At 37.3% G+C, this 17,002-nt stretch overlaps 1 protein-coding gene across 6 annotated transcripts in view; it reads left to right on the top strand.

Moving 5' to 3' along the window:
* The window catches only part of LOC138713191 (inositol polyphosphate-4-phosphatase type I A), a 112,662-nt gene that overhangs the window by 59,606 nt on the left and 36,054 nt on the right, over positions 1-17,002 (top strand). For all 6 annotated transcript variants that reach the window (XM_069845088.1, XM_069845084.1, XM_069845083.1 and 3 more), the window contains 8 exons: positions 2,320-2,503; positions 2,882-2,972; positions 3,328-3,441; positions 4,629-5,894; positions 8,625-8,845; positions 10,987-11,297; positions 12,764-12,895; positions 15,246-15,381. In XM_069845088.1, the coding sequence (XP_069701189.1) occupies positions 2,320-2,503; positions 2,882-2,972; positions 3,328-3,441; positions 4,629-5,894; positions 8,625-8,845; positions 10,987-11,297; positions 12,764-12,895; positions 15,246-15,381 (2,455 nt within the window). The remainder of the gene's footprint in view (positions 1-2,319; positions 2,504-2,881; positions 2,973-3,327; positions 3,442-4,628; positions 5,895-8,624; positions 8,846-10,986; positions 11,298-12,763; positions 12,896-15,245; positions 15,382-17,002) is intronic.

Raw genomic sequence — 17,002 nt, 5'->3', positions numbered from 1 at the left:
TGTATTAAATGTATTCATTAGGTACCTGTGCATGTCTTTTGAATAATAGTTACAAGAAAGTAAACTATAAACAGTAATATCATTCACAATATGATGGAGAAACAGCATTATTGTTAGACACGTGAAACATAGAATGAGAAAGTATGTATCAGCTTCGTGATACTATAGTCCCGTCGCTCTAATTTCCGGCAACCAGTCACGTTGCAGGTCGGCTACATTTAAACGTGTGCGTCTTGTGATTCGCCGATGAAGACGTTATTCATTTCTTAAGGCTCAATAAATACTTAATATAATCACCCGCCATTTTGGCTCTTTCGTTGGCGTTCGCAGAAAGCACATGGGGATGTTATTTGCCGTTCAATTATTTGCTGAATTACAGTGCATTAAATTTATCATCATAGGAGCTACGACATGATAATGTTTAATGGTGTGGCAAATAGATTCCTCGTATGGTAGCTCGGCAACGAAAGAACAAAAATGGCGAACAATACAACCTACTTAGACTTTATAGAGCTTTCACTTCCTAAGACGTAAGCAAAGAGGAGGAGTCACGCCGGGAATAACAGCGTCGCGACTATAGTTTTTAGTAATGTCGAGAGTTCTCATTCAAGTATTAACATGGAACTTCAAACAAGATCTAACACTTCCCCTGCATTATGCAATAGCTATAGGCATTCCTAGCAAGTCTCCCATTGTCTCATTTCATTATTCCAATTGCATGCATTGAGCAGTTTTCTAACAAATATGTCAGAAGATGTCTTTCCGAACACTTTTATGAACTACAAAGGAATTAATCAAGAATTAGCAAAGAAAAGTGTTCAGTTTCTGTGAATTATTGTGACGATTGAATATTCCATGGAAATGAGGGAAAGTAAGCCAAATGCTTACATTCTGAATACTGTTATGAGAGGTAGAAGATAATAATTTGAATATTCGTTATTTACAACATACAGGCGTGTATTTCAGGCCTGGTGGAACTTGGTGGCACCAGAGTACTTTTGTGATTTTCATATTATCGTCAAATTTTGCATTTATAAAAAGTCTTGTTTTATTAAGTGGCAACTTTGCGAAGCGAAACATTCGCCACCGCTGCGAATATTTCGCATCGGTGTGGGGAGGCCTTAACACAATGTCAATACGGCGGTTGCTGTCGTCTGCGATACAACGAACTTTTCTGTTGATTTTCGAGTTCGTCATTTTTTTCCGGTTATTATATGCTTATTTAAGTTGTGTTAACTCTCGCTAGTGGTTTTATATTTTATTTTATCCGTCTTAGTATTTATTTTATTATTGTAAATATTTTTGTTTTATTATTAATATTATTATTACTATTACTATTATTATTATTATTATTATTATTATTATTATTATTATTATTATTATTATTAATAATAATTATTTTGTATTACTATCTTTGTATCATCTCTGTCACGATTATTCTATTATTATTATTATTATTATTATTATTATTATTAATAATGAATTATTTTGTATTACTATCTTTGTATCATCTCTGTCACGATTATTCTATTATTATTATTATTATTATTATTATTATTATTATTATTAATAATGAATTATTTTGTATTACTATCTTTGTATCATCTCCGTCACGATTATTCTATTATTATTATTATTATTAATAATGAATTATTTTGTATTACTATCTTTGTATCATCTCTATCACGATTATTCTATTATTATTATTATTGTTGTTATTATTATTATTATTATTATTATTATTATTATTATTATTATTAATGAATTATTTTGTATTACTATCTTTGTATCATCTCCGTCACTATTATTATTATTATTATTATTATTATTATTATTATTATTATTATTATTATTATTATTGTTACTATTATTTCTATCATCAGTATTATTATTTGATCTCTGTAAAATTTATATATACTACTGGACTGTATCCGAGCACGAGCATATGCTCATTTCGGGTATCTATTCATATGTATTCATTTCAAATGTAAATTGTAAATAAATTTGAATTTGAATAATAATTAATATTTAAACAATTTCATAATGAGGTCTACTCCACAGACCAAACAACCTCTATAACTAGATTTGAATCCATATATTTTCGTCTTATATTCCCTAAGTATTCCTGCGGAAATGGCGATGACAACGACAATGAAGACAACTACTACCAGTACTACCAAAATCCCAGAGTCAGGACACTTTTTTTGGTTTAGAAATACACCACCGACAACTGATAGGAAAGCCTAAAACATCTCTCTTAATTCATAAGCCACTTTTGCTTTTATCACCATTTAGATCTATTAATTCTTTGTCTTACAGGAAGTTTCTTCAAACCTAGTTCAAGGAAAAATGACAGAACGCTAGAGTTTGCCCCAGTGAATCTCCATTTGCAGCGCATGTGGGTGCAGAATGACACACTCAGGAAGAGTGGCTTCTATGACATCATAACAGTGGGAGCCTTTACAGCCCACTCGCACAAGTCGAAAAATGGAGGCCTCATAAAGTAAGCACGTTTGAAGAAATCTTGCCTAGGTAGAGTTGCTGACTTAGGTTTGTGGACTGTTACACTGTCACTATATGTAATTTATTTTCAAAAAAATCGCCTGTTTAGGCATTGTGGGTTATTAAAACACAGAACTTTTGCAGCAACAGTACAAAAGTTGCGCAGCAAAAGTAATGACGTGTGACAGTACCTTTAATGTGTGTCTGATCTAATACCATTTCCTCCTCTTTCAATTGGCTGTTGATTTGTTACCTCCTGTAATTAATATGGTTCTAAATTAGTTCATATAATGGAATAGAATATGTTGTTACTGAAATATTTAACAGATCTACATTATGATGTAGTATTTTTTTTCTTACGGAAATATTTTGTTTACAGGCTGCTGCAACAACTGAAGGAGTCACCTTCGAGAACAAATCCAAATTTGCAAGGACCAACTAAAATATCAATGGCGCATGATGCGATACAGGTGAAAAAAAGCAACTAGCAGTAGCAACTATAGAAGAGAGATGGCAAATTGAAGAGTACATACGAATCTATACAGATGGTTTACTATCCAATAAGGACCTTAGATGAGGAGCAGGAATACATCTTAAGTTCTTCTCTCACTAGGGAAAAACGAAACTAGTTTTGATAGAGAAACAAATGTAATCAATGTAGTGCTACAACAACTTCTTCTAAGACCTCATACTTTAAAATAAAGCAGTTCTCCTGGTTGACTCACAAGGCACTACTTTAAATAAATACTCAGTTTCCAATATTGCTGCGTTGTTAAACACATGCTTTACATGAGGAATGTTTTTTTTTTTTTTTTTCCATTCCAGGCTATCAAACAGCTGCGTCGTGAGGTAGTGGATGGAATGAGAGCTCTTATGAAGCTTGCCAAAGAGAAACAGACTGCTGGGATGCTGCCCATCTGTGAAGATATGATATCCAAGGTCTGTATACTATCCCAAGCATAATTATTTTCATTCATTCTTAAGATCGATAATTAAGTAAAGTATTTTATAGAAGCAAGAATTTGACTGTAGTATTTAGCACAATAATTTCATTCCTGAAATAAAATCTTAAGGTACGGTCACACATCGCTACTTTTGTACTGCAGCTGCAAAAGTTGCGTGTCGTGTTCACACGTAAGCCAAAACTAGCGCGCTGCACGCTACTTTTCGTGCTGCGCAACCCGAGTGCTGCAAAAGTTGCAACTGGAGGTTGTGAGTCTGTTCACACACAAGGCGCTACTTTTGCAGCCGCAGTCATGCTGCAGGTTTCCATCTCCGTGTTGACTTCTCAATATACATTTTGTGGTTATGTTCGCATTATTAAGAAACCCATGCGAAAGCTTACTTATCTATTATTTGCTTTTCTGTCCTAACTAGTATTCAGAAATTGGCATTATTTTTACTATAAAGCTTTTAAAAACGCCTATATACTTAAATGATAACCAACAGCATATTCACGTAATCAATGTTGGCAACCCTCCTGATTGAAACTACGCTACAGAAAATAAAAAAAAATAATTATATCATCAGCAGATATGCTTAGACTGTGTTGTGTATTTAATAACTGTTACAAATCATTTATTTTCATCACATCTAACATTAAAATACATCCAAACAATAAAAGTATCATTGGCACATATGGGTGGCAACACTGGTCGCAAACCGCAAAAAAGTTTCAACAAAACCGATATAAAAAATGCTGCAGCTGCAACCCTAAGAACCCTGTTCACACGTCGCTACTTTTAGGCTGCGCGCAGCATGGAAAAGTAGCGAGCAGCAGGTTCGGCAGCCCCTACTTTTTGGGTTGCACCATTGTTCACACGTCGCAGTACGAGAGTTGCGCAGTTTTTTGTACTACATCGCTGCAAAAGTAGCGACATGTGACCGTACCCTTACTCTAATAATAATGCTAATATGTGAGATTGTCATAAAGATTCTAGTTTTCACATATCTTCTTAGTCCTCATTTTGCTAGGCAGAGCATTAATTTTATTTATGTAGCAATACAACCACTAAGTGCAAATGGCTCGTGTTGTTTTGGACGGCTAAAAGCTGTGACCTCCATGAACTAAGTTGCATGAAAAGGAGTATAAGATCATAACTGAATCTTTAACATTTGTCTTGTAGACGCGAATACTTCTAAGCCTGTGGGATCCAGGGCTTGTCGAGGAAGCACTGTCCTTTGTTGAGGAGCACAAAGTGTCGCAGCCTATTCCAGAAGAACCTCTGGATGGCGAAGACAGTCTCTGCAGTCTAGAGTTCCGACACCAGCAAGCCCTGTCTCCATACCGGCGCATCACGCAGCAGCTCAATTTCGATCTCAAGTCTCCTGACCTAGACGACCTGGTGACGCCTGACAGCCCCCACTGTACCCGAGCTTTCTGGAGTCTTCCAGCCAACGGATCGGTGCACAAGACACCGGACGCAGACTCTGCCTCCATTACAGCTTTGAAGAGCTACGGGTCCAGGTCGAAAGATTCTCTATCGGGTAGCGAGACACAGTTTGAAATCTTTCCTGATGCTGAAGATGGGTCGAAGGAAGGCTCAAACAAAGACGTAGGGGATGAGAACGAAGAAGACGCACTTACAAGCAAGCAGTCAAACCAGGACTGTATAGAGAACTGTAATAATGCATTAGACAAAGAGAAGTCAGTGGGGATGTCAAACGGGTTTGACTGTGACTTGGGGAGAAGATTTCTGGATACACAAGCAATGTGCAGCTCTCCATCTGCCAACTACTACAAACCGACTGACGAGCCTGAACCCTGGGACCTCACACAACTTAACATTGAAGCAAGTGTCATGTGTCTTGTTAGCAAGGTCAAGTTTTTGTGTGGGCGCTGTGGTAGTCCTGCAGTGCGTCTGAGGTCCTCTCAGCGAGGGATGGGTAGATCGCGTAGTTTCCGAGGAGGTCTCTCCAATCAGACTTCGACAGATGACGCAGGAGGTAAGGACTCTGTGGTGACAGTTCAACCGACCAGTACGAATGGCGGAGGTAATATTTCTAATAACGGTGAAATCACAGATAAGAATGCAAAAGAAAAGCTGGATGAAGAAGCTCGGAGGTTAGAGTCGATAGGACTGTCGGCAAGTATGAGTAGTGACGATGTGATAAACAAGGCGGTGGACACTGTGCAGAAGGCTGTGAATGGTGCAGTGGGGCGAAACGGTTCGACAGTGCGTAACAAATTCACAGAGGGTTTAGACTTTGCTTCCATCGTGGACTGGACGTGTGAACTACGCCCCAGCATGAGGAAGTTGCGGCAGGCCATGGACGGGTTGCTCAAGACAGCAAGACTTACGCACAGTGTGTTCCGGGTGCAGGAGGATGGACGGGCAGCACAGAGGGCGTGCAACGTGCGATACCGCCGCGATGTTTGCTTCTCACAGGCTGTAAGTTTTGCACATATACAGGTTTTATCCATGAAATGATACTGAGCTTCATTTAGAGTATAAAGGTGTATGTGAACATAGGTCCAATTTTCAACTATCGATAGTCAAATTGTTTCCAATACTATCGATAGTTCTGTGATTCATTCATTTATTTTATTCCATAGATCTTACATGAGCAATGAAACTTTAAGATGTGGAACAAGTCAAAATTTTACAATATTACAATTACAATTTTTACAAATTTTTATAGTTTTACAATTTAGTAATTTTCTACAATTTTTACAATTTTGTACAATTTTTTACAATATTTTGGCGAGATGTGGTGAGATGAGGTGAGGTGAGGTCCGAGGATTCGCCAAAATATTACCCGGCATTTGCCTTTTGGTTGGGGAAAACCTCGGAAAAACCCAACCAGGTAATCAAATCAAAGGGGGGTAATCAAATCAAAGGGGTTGATGCCAAGGACTCGCCATAGACCATCCGATAGTATCGAAAAATGGGAAGATCATAATATTATAAGGATTTCAAACTGGAACTGGGCAACACGATTCTTTTTCAGCGATTCAATCAGACATTATGAATCATTTGTAATGATTCATTCACGGTTTGTTCAGAACTTATCCCAGTCTATGATTCCAAGTATTCTTTTGAATAGTAAATGAACAATTCACAAGATTCTTCACTTTTCAATCATGGGTAGAATAAAAGTGTTCTACATATCTCGCATAGATGACAGAGTGGGCCCGAGAAGGATACAGTCCCTTTATAATGAGAGTTGAGACATTGGATTGTTTCTTTCTGATTGGCTGGAACCAGTTTTCTTGACCTCCATTAATCTACAAAATTATGGACGATAGTTATCCTCAATTATAATTTATAAACTCAACCTTACTATCAAGCACAATTTTTACATTAAATCTCTATTTAACTAATACGCAAATTTCAGGCATGCACTCGTCATTTTTCATATTTAACTAAGCAAATCCAGTACAGTAGAGCATCGATTATCTGAATACCGATCAACCGAAACATTGGTTAACCGAAAGCGTTCCAGTTGGCAAATTTGAATTTGCACGTGCCATGTAGAAGTTTCGCTAGTGCTGTTTGCAAGATTTAGTGGCAAAAAACGAGTCTCAGCTCTGAAGCAAAAGAAAAAAAAGTTTGGACTTTTTTTCCTAAACTGTAGGCCTACTTTAATGGCCGTTTTGAACTTGTCAAACTAGGCTAGTCAGTTCTCTGTGTTATTTGTAAGACATGTGATACAAACTATATACTGTATGTACAGTTTTGTGTTTAATAACAGTGTTTCTTTGTTTCATACTGCTCCTATGACACAGATAAATTTTGTTTTCGTAAATGATCGGTTATCCGAACACACCTCGTCCACAATTGTTTTGGATAATTGATGCTCTACTGTATTTTGTTTCCACTTATCCGTTCCTTTTATCATACACCATTCACCCACAACTAAGTAATTTGGTCAGGAAGTATCTATATTCACTGGAATCTTCAGTTCCCTCTGAAAAACTGTTATCCAAAACTGAAAGCTTAATCAATGAAAGGTGAAACCGTCTGCATCCCAACAGAGTGGAAATGCTTATTTTAATAGGAAACGTAGGCTATCCTTGGGACAGTGGTCACATGTTTATATACTATTAAATTAATAGTTCAGTACTATGTGTTTAGACATAAATTCAGACATATATTCAGCATGGATGAATATATAATAGGATGCGAAACTTGCTGAGTTTCCCGTAACACATACTAGAGGCGCTGTTGTAGAAATTTATCTTGCTGCCACCTGTTGGGAGGAGGGGTGTTATTACATCTAGCAGCACACCAAGTAGCGAAAAGAGTAACTAATTTCTCCATGCATTTAGCAGCGCACCTGGTGACGAAAATGTTAAACTGTGCAGAAAGTATTCCCTCCCACCCTCATCGATATTCAAAACTAAGCCAATTTAAAATAAAACATTTAGGCCTACATTTTTATTCCTCACAGCATCTTCTACTGAAAATTCTTACCGGAGCCAACAGGAAGATAAGAGAGACGATCTATTTTACACTACCCAATTAAAATATAGCCAGACAGAGACAAAAAATAAAGCAAAAGGTTAGATAATTGGGATTGTATTCTTTGGGTATTTATTGTACAGCGCAATGGAAAAGTCTGCAAGAACTACTTAGATAGTTAAATTTATTATATTACTTTTACTTTACAATATATTCAACAACACTATTTTTACAACGTCCATAAACATCACTGTTTAACATACACTGCTTATACACATATGTAGTATCACTTTATTTTCACTTATTAGCAAGTTTCTGTCTGCCATCTTGTCTCCTCGAGCAATATCTCGAACGGATAAATAGAGAACTCTGGGTAATGTACCCAACACATAGTTCTAATGTTCACCACCTACGACATTGGGCGCTGATCATTTTATTTGAGCCTCCTGCCGCCAGATGGTGCTGACCGTAGTTTCGCATCTTATTATATATTTATCTATGTATTCAGTTTATAACCAATTAACAAAATAGATTGTAATCACTATCAATAGTTTTGATTATAACTATCGATAGGAATATTGATAGTAGGAATAATAGTCGATAGTACTATTGATACTATCGTAAGTGCCAATCGCCCATCTCTACTGCTCACAGCTGTCATTTAACTCCAGTATTTGCCAGCAGGAAGTATAAGTAATGCTAATTTTGTTTTGTCAGCTGACATCGCTGGTGACGGGGCTGATGGCCAAGCTGTGGTGCCAGAAGCCAGATCCCACTTTCCTCATGGTGCTGACCACTCTGGGGCCCCTCGTTTCGTTTGAAGGGCTCCTTAGTTACTATGGCGATGAGATTGACATGTGGGGAGACATGGCTGTCGCTGTGGAGGACTTGCTGACTGTCACTTTCACACTGACTCGATGTGCAAGTAGCAACTCCAAGTAAGTGCAGGACAAGCTGTCATTATTCCACAGTGGTTATAATGCTGACTTATCTTAAAATGGGATACCAAGTTGTTCTTGTGGTCATTTGGCTTTTCTCCAGAACCAAAAATCAAAATATCAGTCCTGGCTAAGGTCACTGAAGAATCATAAATATGGTTTCTAGCATTTGAGGTTTACTCCATTCTCAAAATTCTCATCTTGATAAAAATATTTGAGCATAATAACAATTGTAAAGGCTTTTTATGTGTAACCAGTCCTTTTTTTTTTCTGCCAGAATGCACCATTTTGTTATATTTTTCATCACAGAACAGTAAAATGTTCCAATTTCGTGCCACCAATATACACTGTGTCCGGACTAGACGTATCAAGAAATAATTGTTTATCATTTATTAACAGAAGGAAATTTTATTATTATATTCGTATATGCCACAGGATGCAGAAAACTCACCAAGATTTTATTTTTATAACAACAATACTAGAAATCTATACAACAAAGCAAGAAAATTGAAGAAAACAAAAACGATATGATTTATCATTGTGATTTATGTTACGAATTGCTAACAGTCAACATTAATCACTCTGATTGAATGTAAAATGTGGACACCACACAAAAAGTGAAGTGCATGCTTTGACTTGCGGAATTTAAATCTGTTACCAGAGCCACCGGAATGAACACACCATCATAACAACACCAGCTATTGCACCATGTCCGGCTAACTGAACTTCGAGAAGTGACAACTTGAAAAACTGTTATTATAGTCCATAGCAAGCTCATATCTAATATTAACATCATAGTACTCCAATTTGACTGTTAACACCAGAAAACTTCACAACATAATTCACCACAAGCACAGATATCTAATTGTTTTATTTGTTTTATCAGATCATGTTAACAAAGTGAATGACGATACTGGTCTTGTATGAATTTTATCAAGTGTTATCTGCTAATGCTCATGTTTTATAGATCTGTTTTAATCTGTTCCATTCATCTAGTGTTCGTGTTTTAACATATTATGAAGTGACATTGTACAATCAACAGTTCATCGTAAAAATAGTGTAATTATGTTTTCGTTGTTTGTTAGTTATGTATTGCATTCAACCAATGTGGCATAATATTAAGCATGTATATAGACAACATTTTTAAGATCTGAAGATGGCATAAATATGCCGAAAACGTTCATCAAATTATAATACATTAATATTACATTATAAGATAAGCAATAGACGACCTCAATCATTCCAAACCTATTTTAGTTAAAAATGTTTGAATATAAGTATATGATTATGTCTCGTGACCAGAATATTGTATGAAATGGAACTATAAAAATTGGAGATTTATCCTTCGAAGAGGTGGAAAAATTCAAATATCTTGGAGCAACAGTAACAAATCTAAATGACACTCGGGAGGAAATTAAACACAGAATAAATATGGGAAATGCCTATTATTATTCGTTTGAGAAGCTTTTGTCATCTAGTCTTCTGTCAAAAAGTCTGAAAGTTAGAATTTATAAAACAATTATATTACCGGTTGTTCTGTATGGTTGTGAAACTTGGACTCTCACTTTGAGAGAGGAACAGAGATTAAGGGTATTTGAGAATAAGGTTCTTAGGAAAATATTTGGGGCTAAGAGGGATGAAGTTACAGGAGAATGGAGAAAGTTACACAACGCAGAGCTGCACGCATTGTATACTTCACCTGACATAATTAGAAACATAAAATCCAGACATTTGAGATGGGCAGGACATGTAGCACGTATGGGCGAATCCAGAAATGCATATAGAGTGTTAGTTGGGAGGCCGGAGGGAAAAGACCTTTGGGGAGGCCGAGACGTAGATGGGAAGATAATATTAAAATGGATTTGAGGGAGGTAGGATATGATGGTAGAGACTGGATTAATCTTGCTCAGGATAGGGACCAATGGCGGGCTTATGTGAGGGCGGTAATGAACCTACGGGTTCCTTAAAAGCCAATAAGTAAGTATGTTTGAATATATCTTCAAACATTATTATTTATTAATAAGAGCCAGAACCATTCTGGAAAAGTTAATGACTTTATCAGCTACTTGACACTGAAAACTGATCAACCAACCTACTTTTGGTGAGAAATGACGATATCTACATTTTAATTTTCTTTGTAGGTCTTCTCCATCTGGCGCACCTCAGCAACACCCGATTCCCCGTGTTGTTGGCTCACGTTCAGCACTGACTGTTCTGCTGCCTGTGCCCGATGCAGTGCACTCAATGTTGCCTCTTTCACCTTCACCAACGTCGTTCATTGTCACACCTGTCTTCTTCAATGTGGGCATCAACGAGATGGCAACTCTGGCTGAGAGTCTGGGCAACACCAGACCGCAGGACAAGAGCAATCTGGACAACTTCGAGAGAGTGAACGAGTACTATTATCGCTTCCGCAAACTGCACCTTCCGTCAGAACCTCCAGGACAGAGAGGTGCGTTCATGGTTGTTAGCATGCTTGTAGTGTTTATAAATGATCTTGCCCCCCCTAATAAAAGATGTAGGTCATCCCATATTATTTGCAGATGACACAAGTATAGTAATTACAGCCAGTAACTCCAACACATTCCAATCTTCAACAGAGGAAATTCTCTTCAAAATATGTGACTGGTTCTCAGTCAATAAATTGGTACTAAATTGTAACAAAACTAACATAATTCAATTTAAATCCTGTGCAAATTCAACGTCCCAAATTTCTAGCAATAATTAACAATAGATCCCTATTAGAAACAATAACAACCAAATTTCTTGGCTTAAAAATCGATAATGTGTTAAATTGGAAAAATCATATTAAAGAAATTACCGCCAAACTAAATTCAGCTTGTTTTGCTATTAGATCTATGCAAAAGATAGTAAATATCAATACCTTAAAAACAATATACTTTGCATACTTCCACTCGGTAATGAGTTTTGGAATAATATTCTGGGGAAATTCCACAGATAGTAACAGTATATTTCTATTACAAAAAAGAGTAATTAGAATAATGGAAGGTGCCAAATCTAGGGAATCGTGTAGGACTATTTTCAAAAAACTACAAATAATGCCCATGGCTTGTCAGTAGCCTTCATTAATAATCTTTGTCGTATGTAATCGTGAAAACTTTGTAACTAATTCAGCAGTTCATAGCATAAATACACGTCAAAAAAATTACTTTCATATTCCATCGGCAAGTCTATTGTTCTATCAAAAAGGAGTGCGTTATATGGCAGTAAACATTTTTAATAGCCTCCCTATCGATATAGAAAATGAAACTCAAAACATAAGATTATTTAGGACCAAATTAAAGAAGTACCTAATTTCTCACACCTTCTATTCTGTAGGTGAATTCATGACATTCAATAACGTTTCATGAAATTGATACTAAAACTTTGTGTTGTACTAGTAGACTATATTGTAAATCTCATCTGTATATATTTCATCTAGACTGTGACTATAAATTAAGACTTTATAATAGTATTAAGTTTTTTGACTTGTTCCATATTCTAGCTGTAAAGCAATATATGAATACCATGGAATGTTAATAAATACAATACAATACAATACTGGGTCTGTGGTATGTGGGTTTGAACTCCACTGAGGATGATGGATTGTAAAGCATTATAAAATCCATAGGCCCGGTTGCAAAAAGACTGATCAGATATGATCAGCAATTAAGGAGGGTTTGATTGGCCATCAATTTTATTTTCGTTGCAGAAAGAATAATCATTATTTGATCGGAAATCATGGTAATACCTAAATGCCAATGACGCATCTTAATGTAAATGGGCTTCAAAAAAATTTTTTTTGAACATTTTTTTATGATCTGTGTTCGATTTTCAGTTGTTCAGTTACTTGTACTACAGAGTGTTTTCGTTTCCACGTTAATCTCACTGTCCTGTGATGTAATTATGTCTGTTTAGGACCTGCCTGCGCACCCATGCAGCCCTCTCTAGCTGAGCTCGTAGAGAGTCTAAGACAGGCTGTGCACACCAAACAGAGTAAAAATGTTGATGTGTTACATCTGTCTTCGCGGATTTGTCGCAGAATGAAAGGTAAGAAAATTACGATACAGAACTAAATCAGTATCTGTGCACTTGTTCAATTACATCAGACATTAGCACACTCTTCCAATTTCTAAGATCCATTCTGTCGTCAATAGTCAGTAGTTATGAACAGAGGGAATTTATTGTATCATAGTGTCACTTGTGAAGTTCAGACTTGTCCTCGGACAATTGACTAAACAACAAACAGTATTATTTTTAATATTATATATTTATTTAGGGCCGGGTAGCTCAGTTGGTAGAGCAGCTGGCTACGGACTGGAAGGTCCGGGGTTCGATCCCAGGTGGTGACAGGATTTTTTCTTTCAGAACGGCCCCGAGGTTCACTCAGCCTCCTATAAAATTGAGTACCGGGCCCTTCCCGGGGGTAAAAGGCAGTCAGAGCGTGGTGCCGACCACACCACCTCATTCTAGTGCCGAGGTCATGGAAAGCATGGGGCTCTACCTCCATGCCCCCCAAGTGCCTTCATGGCATGTTACGGAATACCTTTACCCTTTTTTTTTTTTATTTAAATAGTTTTAATTATAAATTATTTTTAGAATAATTTTTGTAACATTTTCTGTGAGAAAGACAACATTGAAAAGTGGTTTTCCTACTCGTTTTTCTTTTTATTATTTTTCTTTCTTTTCGTATATTCTTCTTCTTCTTCTTCTTCTTCTTCTTCTTCACAACTCTTTTATTTCAATGAACCAGGCGATTTCTTGGCCAAGAAAGGGTAGCAAATTATTCCAGAGTCATCTATACCTGTGTCTATTAAAGAAATAATAAGAGCAGTAATAAAAAAATGAAATGTTTCTAGAAATAAGGGTGATATTATGCATTACACCAAATTTAATAATTGAACTTACACGAAAATCTATGGTGACAACTTTGAGATTACTAAACTTACAGGTCATGAGTGCTTCAATAAATATTTACACAAAAGTGGTATTATAGAATCTCCTACATGCCCTTTCTGTAATCTTAATGAAGATATGGATCAAGATCATCTTCATTTTCAAACTTTTACTCAGTTTTCCAGTCTTTCTGCTGAATATTTGAGTGCAAGAGACCAAATGACATCGTCAACTGCTCAACATTAGATACCAAATTGGGATTTTTTTTGTAACATTTTTTTTTAATAATTATCACTGTTCTGTTATCTTTACCCTTCATTTCTTCTTCTCAGAACATAGTTTTTAGTCTTAAAACAAAAGAAAGGAAATAGCTCCAAACAGCTGCTAATTATCAGTGTTACCACACAGTTTGACCATACAGAATTTCCCTGCATTGAAGAAAAGGCATATAATTATACAGTTGATGTACCCTTTCTGCATCTTGCAAGAATTTTCTCAATAATTTGCAACATGTAACACTGTAGTTGTGTGTATCGTTTTTACACAGTTGGATAGCACTCTTGATACACTGTGTAATAAACAAACGCATGCGGAAAGTGTTACTATCACTCCTGCAGGAAGGAAAGTTTACTAAAAATTTAAGGAAATCCCAGTTTTTGTGTGAAACGTCTATACTAGTATTAAAGCAATAAAATATAATACCGTATATAGTTTAACATTGTAGTGTATTTAATGCTCGACCATGCCGAAATGTAGTAATTATACACCTGGTAGCAGCCATTTAATGGACCTCATTAAAGTACACCTATTCATTAAAGTTCAGGTGTTCCACCAATCAGAAAATACCATTGTAGCAATATGAAAGTGCAAGTATCGATTATTCTCGGATATGCAATCGAAAGACAACAATAAATCAATAAATCACCTATATTTGAAATAAAGTCAGTTCTGTTACTATAATAATTAGCGTTAATTGTAAATAATATTCAAATAAATTCAATTTGTCATCTCGTTTTTCAATGTCAAGGTCAATATCGACATCTTTTTCTCGGAAAAAATCAATACTTTCGCGTCAGCGCACATTTCACAATTTACGAGGTATTGCACAAGGTCAGTTCCACTCCTCAGTCAGATAAGAATAACATGAATACTTATGAATAATTTCAAGTTAGAAATATGGTCGAGCATAAAAAGTCGTATGAAACTTGACTATAATGGTAATTAAGACGCTCGTATGAAGATTATGAAACTCGTTTGCGCTCGTTTCATAAACATACTCGCGTCTTAATTACTACCATTATAGGCTCGTTGCATAATGTACTATTATTTGATATTCATGTATATACATAACCCTTGTATCCAATATTTCCATGCCTATTGTGTGGAAAACCTCGTGGCTGTTGGAGTAAGACTGAAATGTGCTGAAAATCAAGTTGCAAAGCCTTCCAGCATCATGTCGCACTACAGTGGATCTCATTTTGTCTTCATTCTTTGATTTGTGCAGGATTACGCTTCACCAGCTGTAAAAGTGCCAAGGACAGAACAGGGATGTCTGTGACCCTGGAGCAGTGTCATATCTTGGTGGCAGAGTATGGCTTAGCAGAGCACGAGATTCAGCGGCCACTTGACTGTATGAGGAGGTAAGAACGAGTTGTGTCCCAGTCATTCACTCAGTTTATCCTTTCTGTAATTCAGTTAATAGAGTGCACGTAGTAGTAGTAAGGATACTGAAAAAACATCTACAAGTGACGTCTATTCTTAGCATGCAGGCTTTCACGGCCAGTGTCTAGTTGAAACGGAGCTTCTGGGCTAAGATGCCATGGTCTACTGGTGCAGATGTCCCCAGACATTTTGTCTACTACTGCGGCAGACATCTTCAGTGGTTAGGTATCCTAGGTCGAAGTCTCCTGCTAGGGGTACTTGTAGCAACTGATAACCTGACTGGTTGCTTGTCCTTATTTATAGAGCCGGGGATTGGCCTTGGTGTTCCGTTGTCGCAGCAGTCTGCACCTGTTGGATCACTGTGGCCTTGGACTGGTCATGGCGTTTCGTTGTCGCGGCAGTCCAAACCTGCTAGATCCGAGTGCGGACCAACGCGACAACGGAACACCAAGGCCAATCCCCGGCTCTATAAATAAGGACAAGAACAGCCTCATGGTCTAGTGGTCAGAGCTTTTGGCTATAGTTCATGAGGTCTCGGGTTCGATTCCCGGTTAGAGCACAGGAATTTTTCCTTAAAGGGGATTATTCCTGTGTTCGTCCATGGTCTGGAATTTAGGTTAAGTTCAGATTTAAGACCTCTCCTGGCACTACATTATCATAATCATCCTATCACATCATCGGGGTAATGTTGTTGTTGTTTTCTAATGCCAGGCATTTGACAATAAAGTCATTTGACCTCTTGCACTCCAATATTTTTCAAAGATATTATGACTAGCCACTGAAGCACAGATTTTGAGCTGTTCCGAATCCATTTCTTGGTTTGAGTTGCACAATGGGCAGTTAGGGGACTGATATATTCCATTTCTATGCAGCATCGGGGTAATGTAACTCCGCCTTCCAGGTGCCCCAACCTCAGAAGTGGGTTACAATTAAGCCACAGCCAGGAGAGAAGACCAGAAATGTCGAAAAGACAACCTGGTGGCATTGGATAAAAAAAATAAATAAATAAGGACAAGCAACCACTCAGGTTATCAGTTGCTACAGGTACCCTTAGCAGAAGACTTCGACCTAGGACACCTATCCAGTCCATACCTGTGGAGTAACGGTCAGCACGTCTGGCTGCGAAACCAGGTGGCCCGGGTTCGAATCCCGGTCGGGGCAAGTTACCTGGTTGAGGATGCTGGACCCCGGACTCATTTCACCGGCATTATCACCTTCATATCATTCAGATGCTAAATAACCTAGATGTTGATACAGCGTCGTAAAATAACCCAATAAAATAAAAATAAAAAGGACACCTAACCACTGAAGATGTCTGCTGCAGCAGTAGACGAAACGTCTGGGAACATCTGCACCAGTAGACCACGGCATCTTAGCCCAGAAGCTCCGTTTCAAGTGACGTCTGTTATTGATGATTCCATGTGAAAATGGTGTGGAAAAAGGAGAAACTTGACTAATTTCAAGGGAAAAATTGTTCTGGGGCCGTGTATCGAACCCGGGACCTTTGGCTAAACGCACCAAGGCTCTATCAACTGAGCTACCCAGGAATTCTACCAGACCCCGACTCAGTTTCTCCCTTATATCCAGAGACCTCAGAGT

This window comes from Periplaneta americana, chromosome 14 (genome assembly GCF_040183065.1).
Source record: "Periplaneta americana isolate PAMFEO1 chromosome 14, P.americana_PAMFEO1_priV1, whole genome shotgun sequence".
Taxonomy (NCBI): Eukaryota; Metazoa; Arthropoda; class Insecta; order Blattodea; family Blattidae; genus Periplaneta; species Periplaneta americana.
The sequence above is the reverse complement of the archived record's forward strand: the minus strand, read 5'-3'. Positions and strand labels throughout refer to the sequence as shown.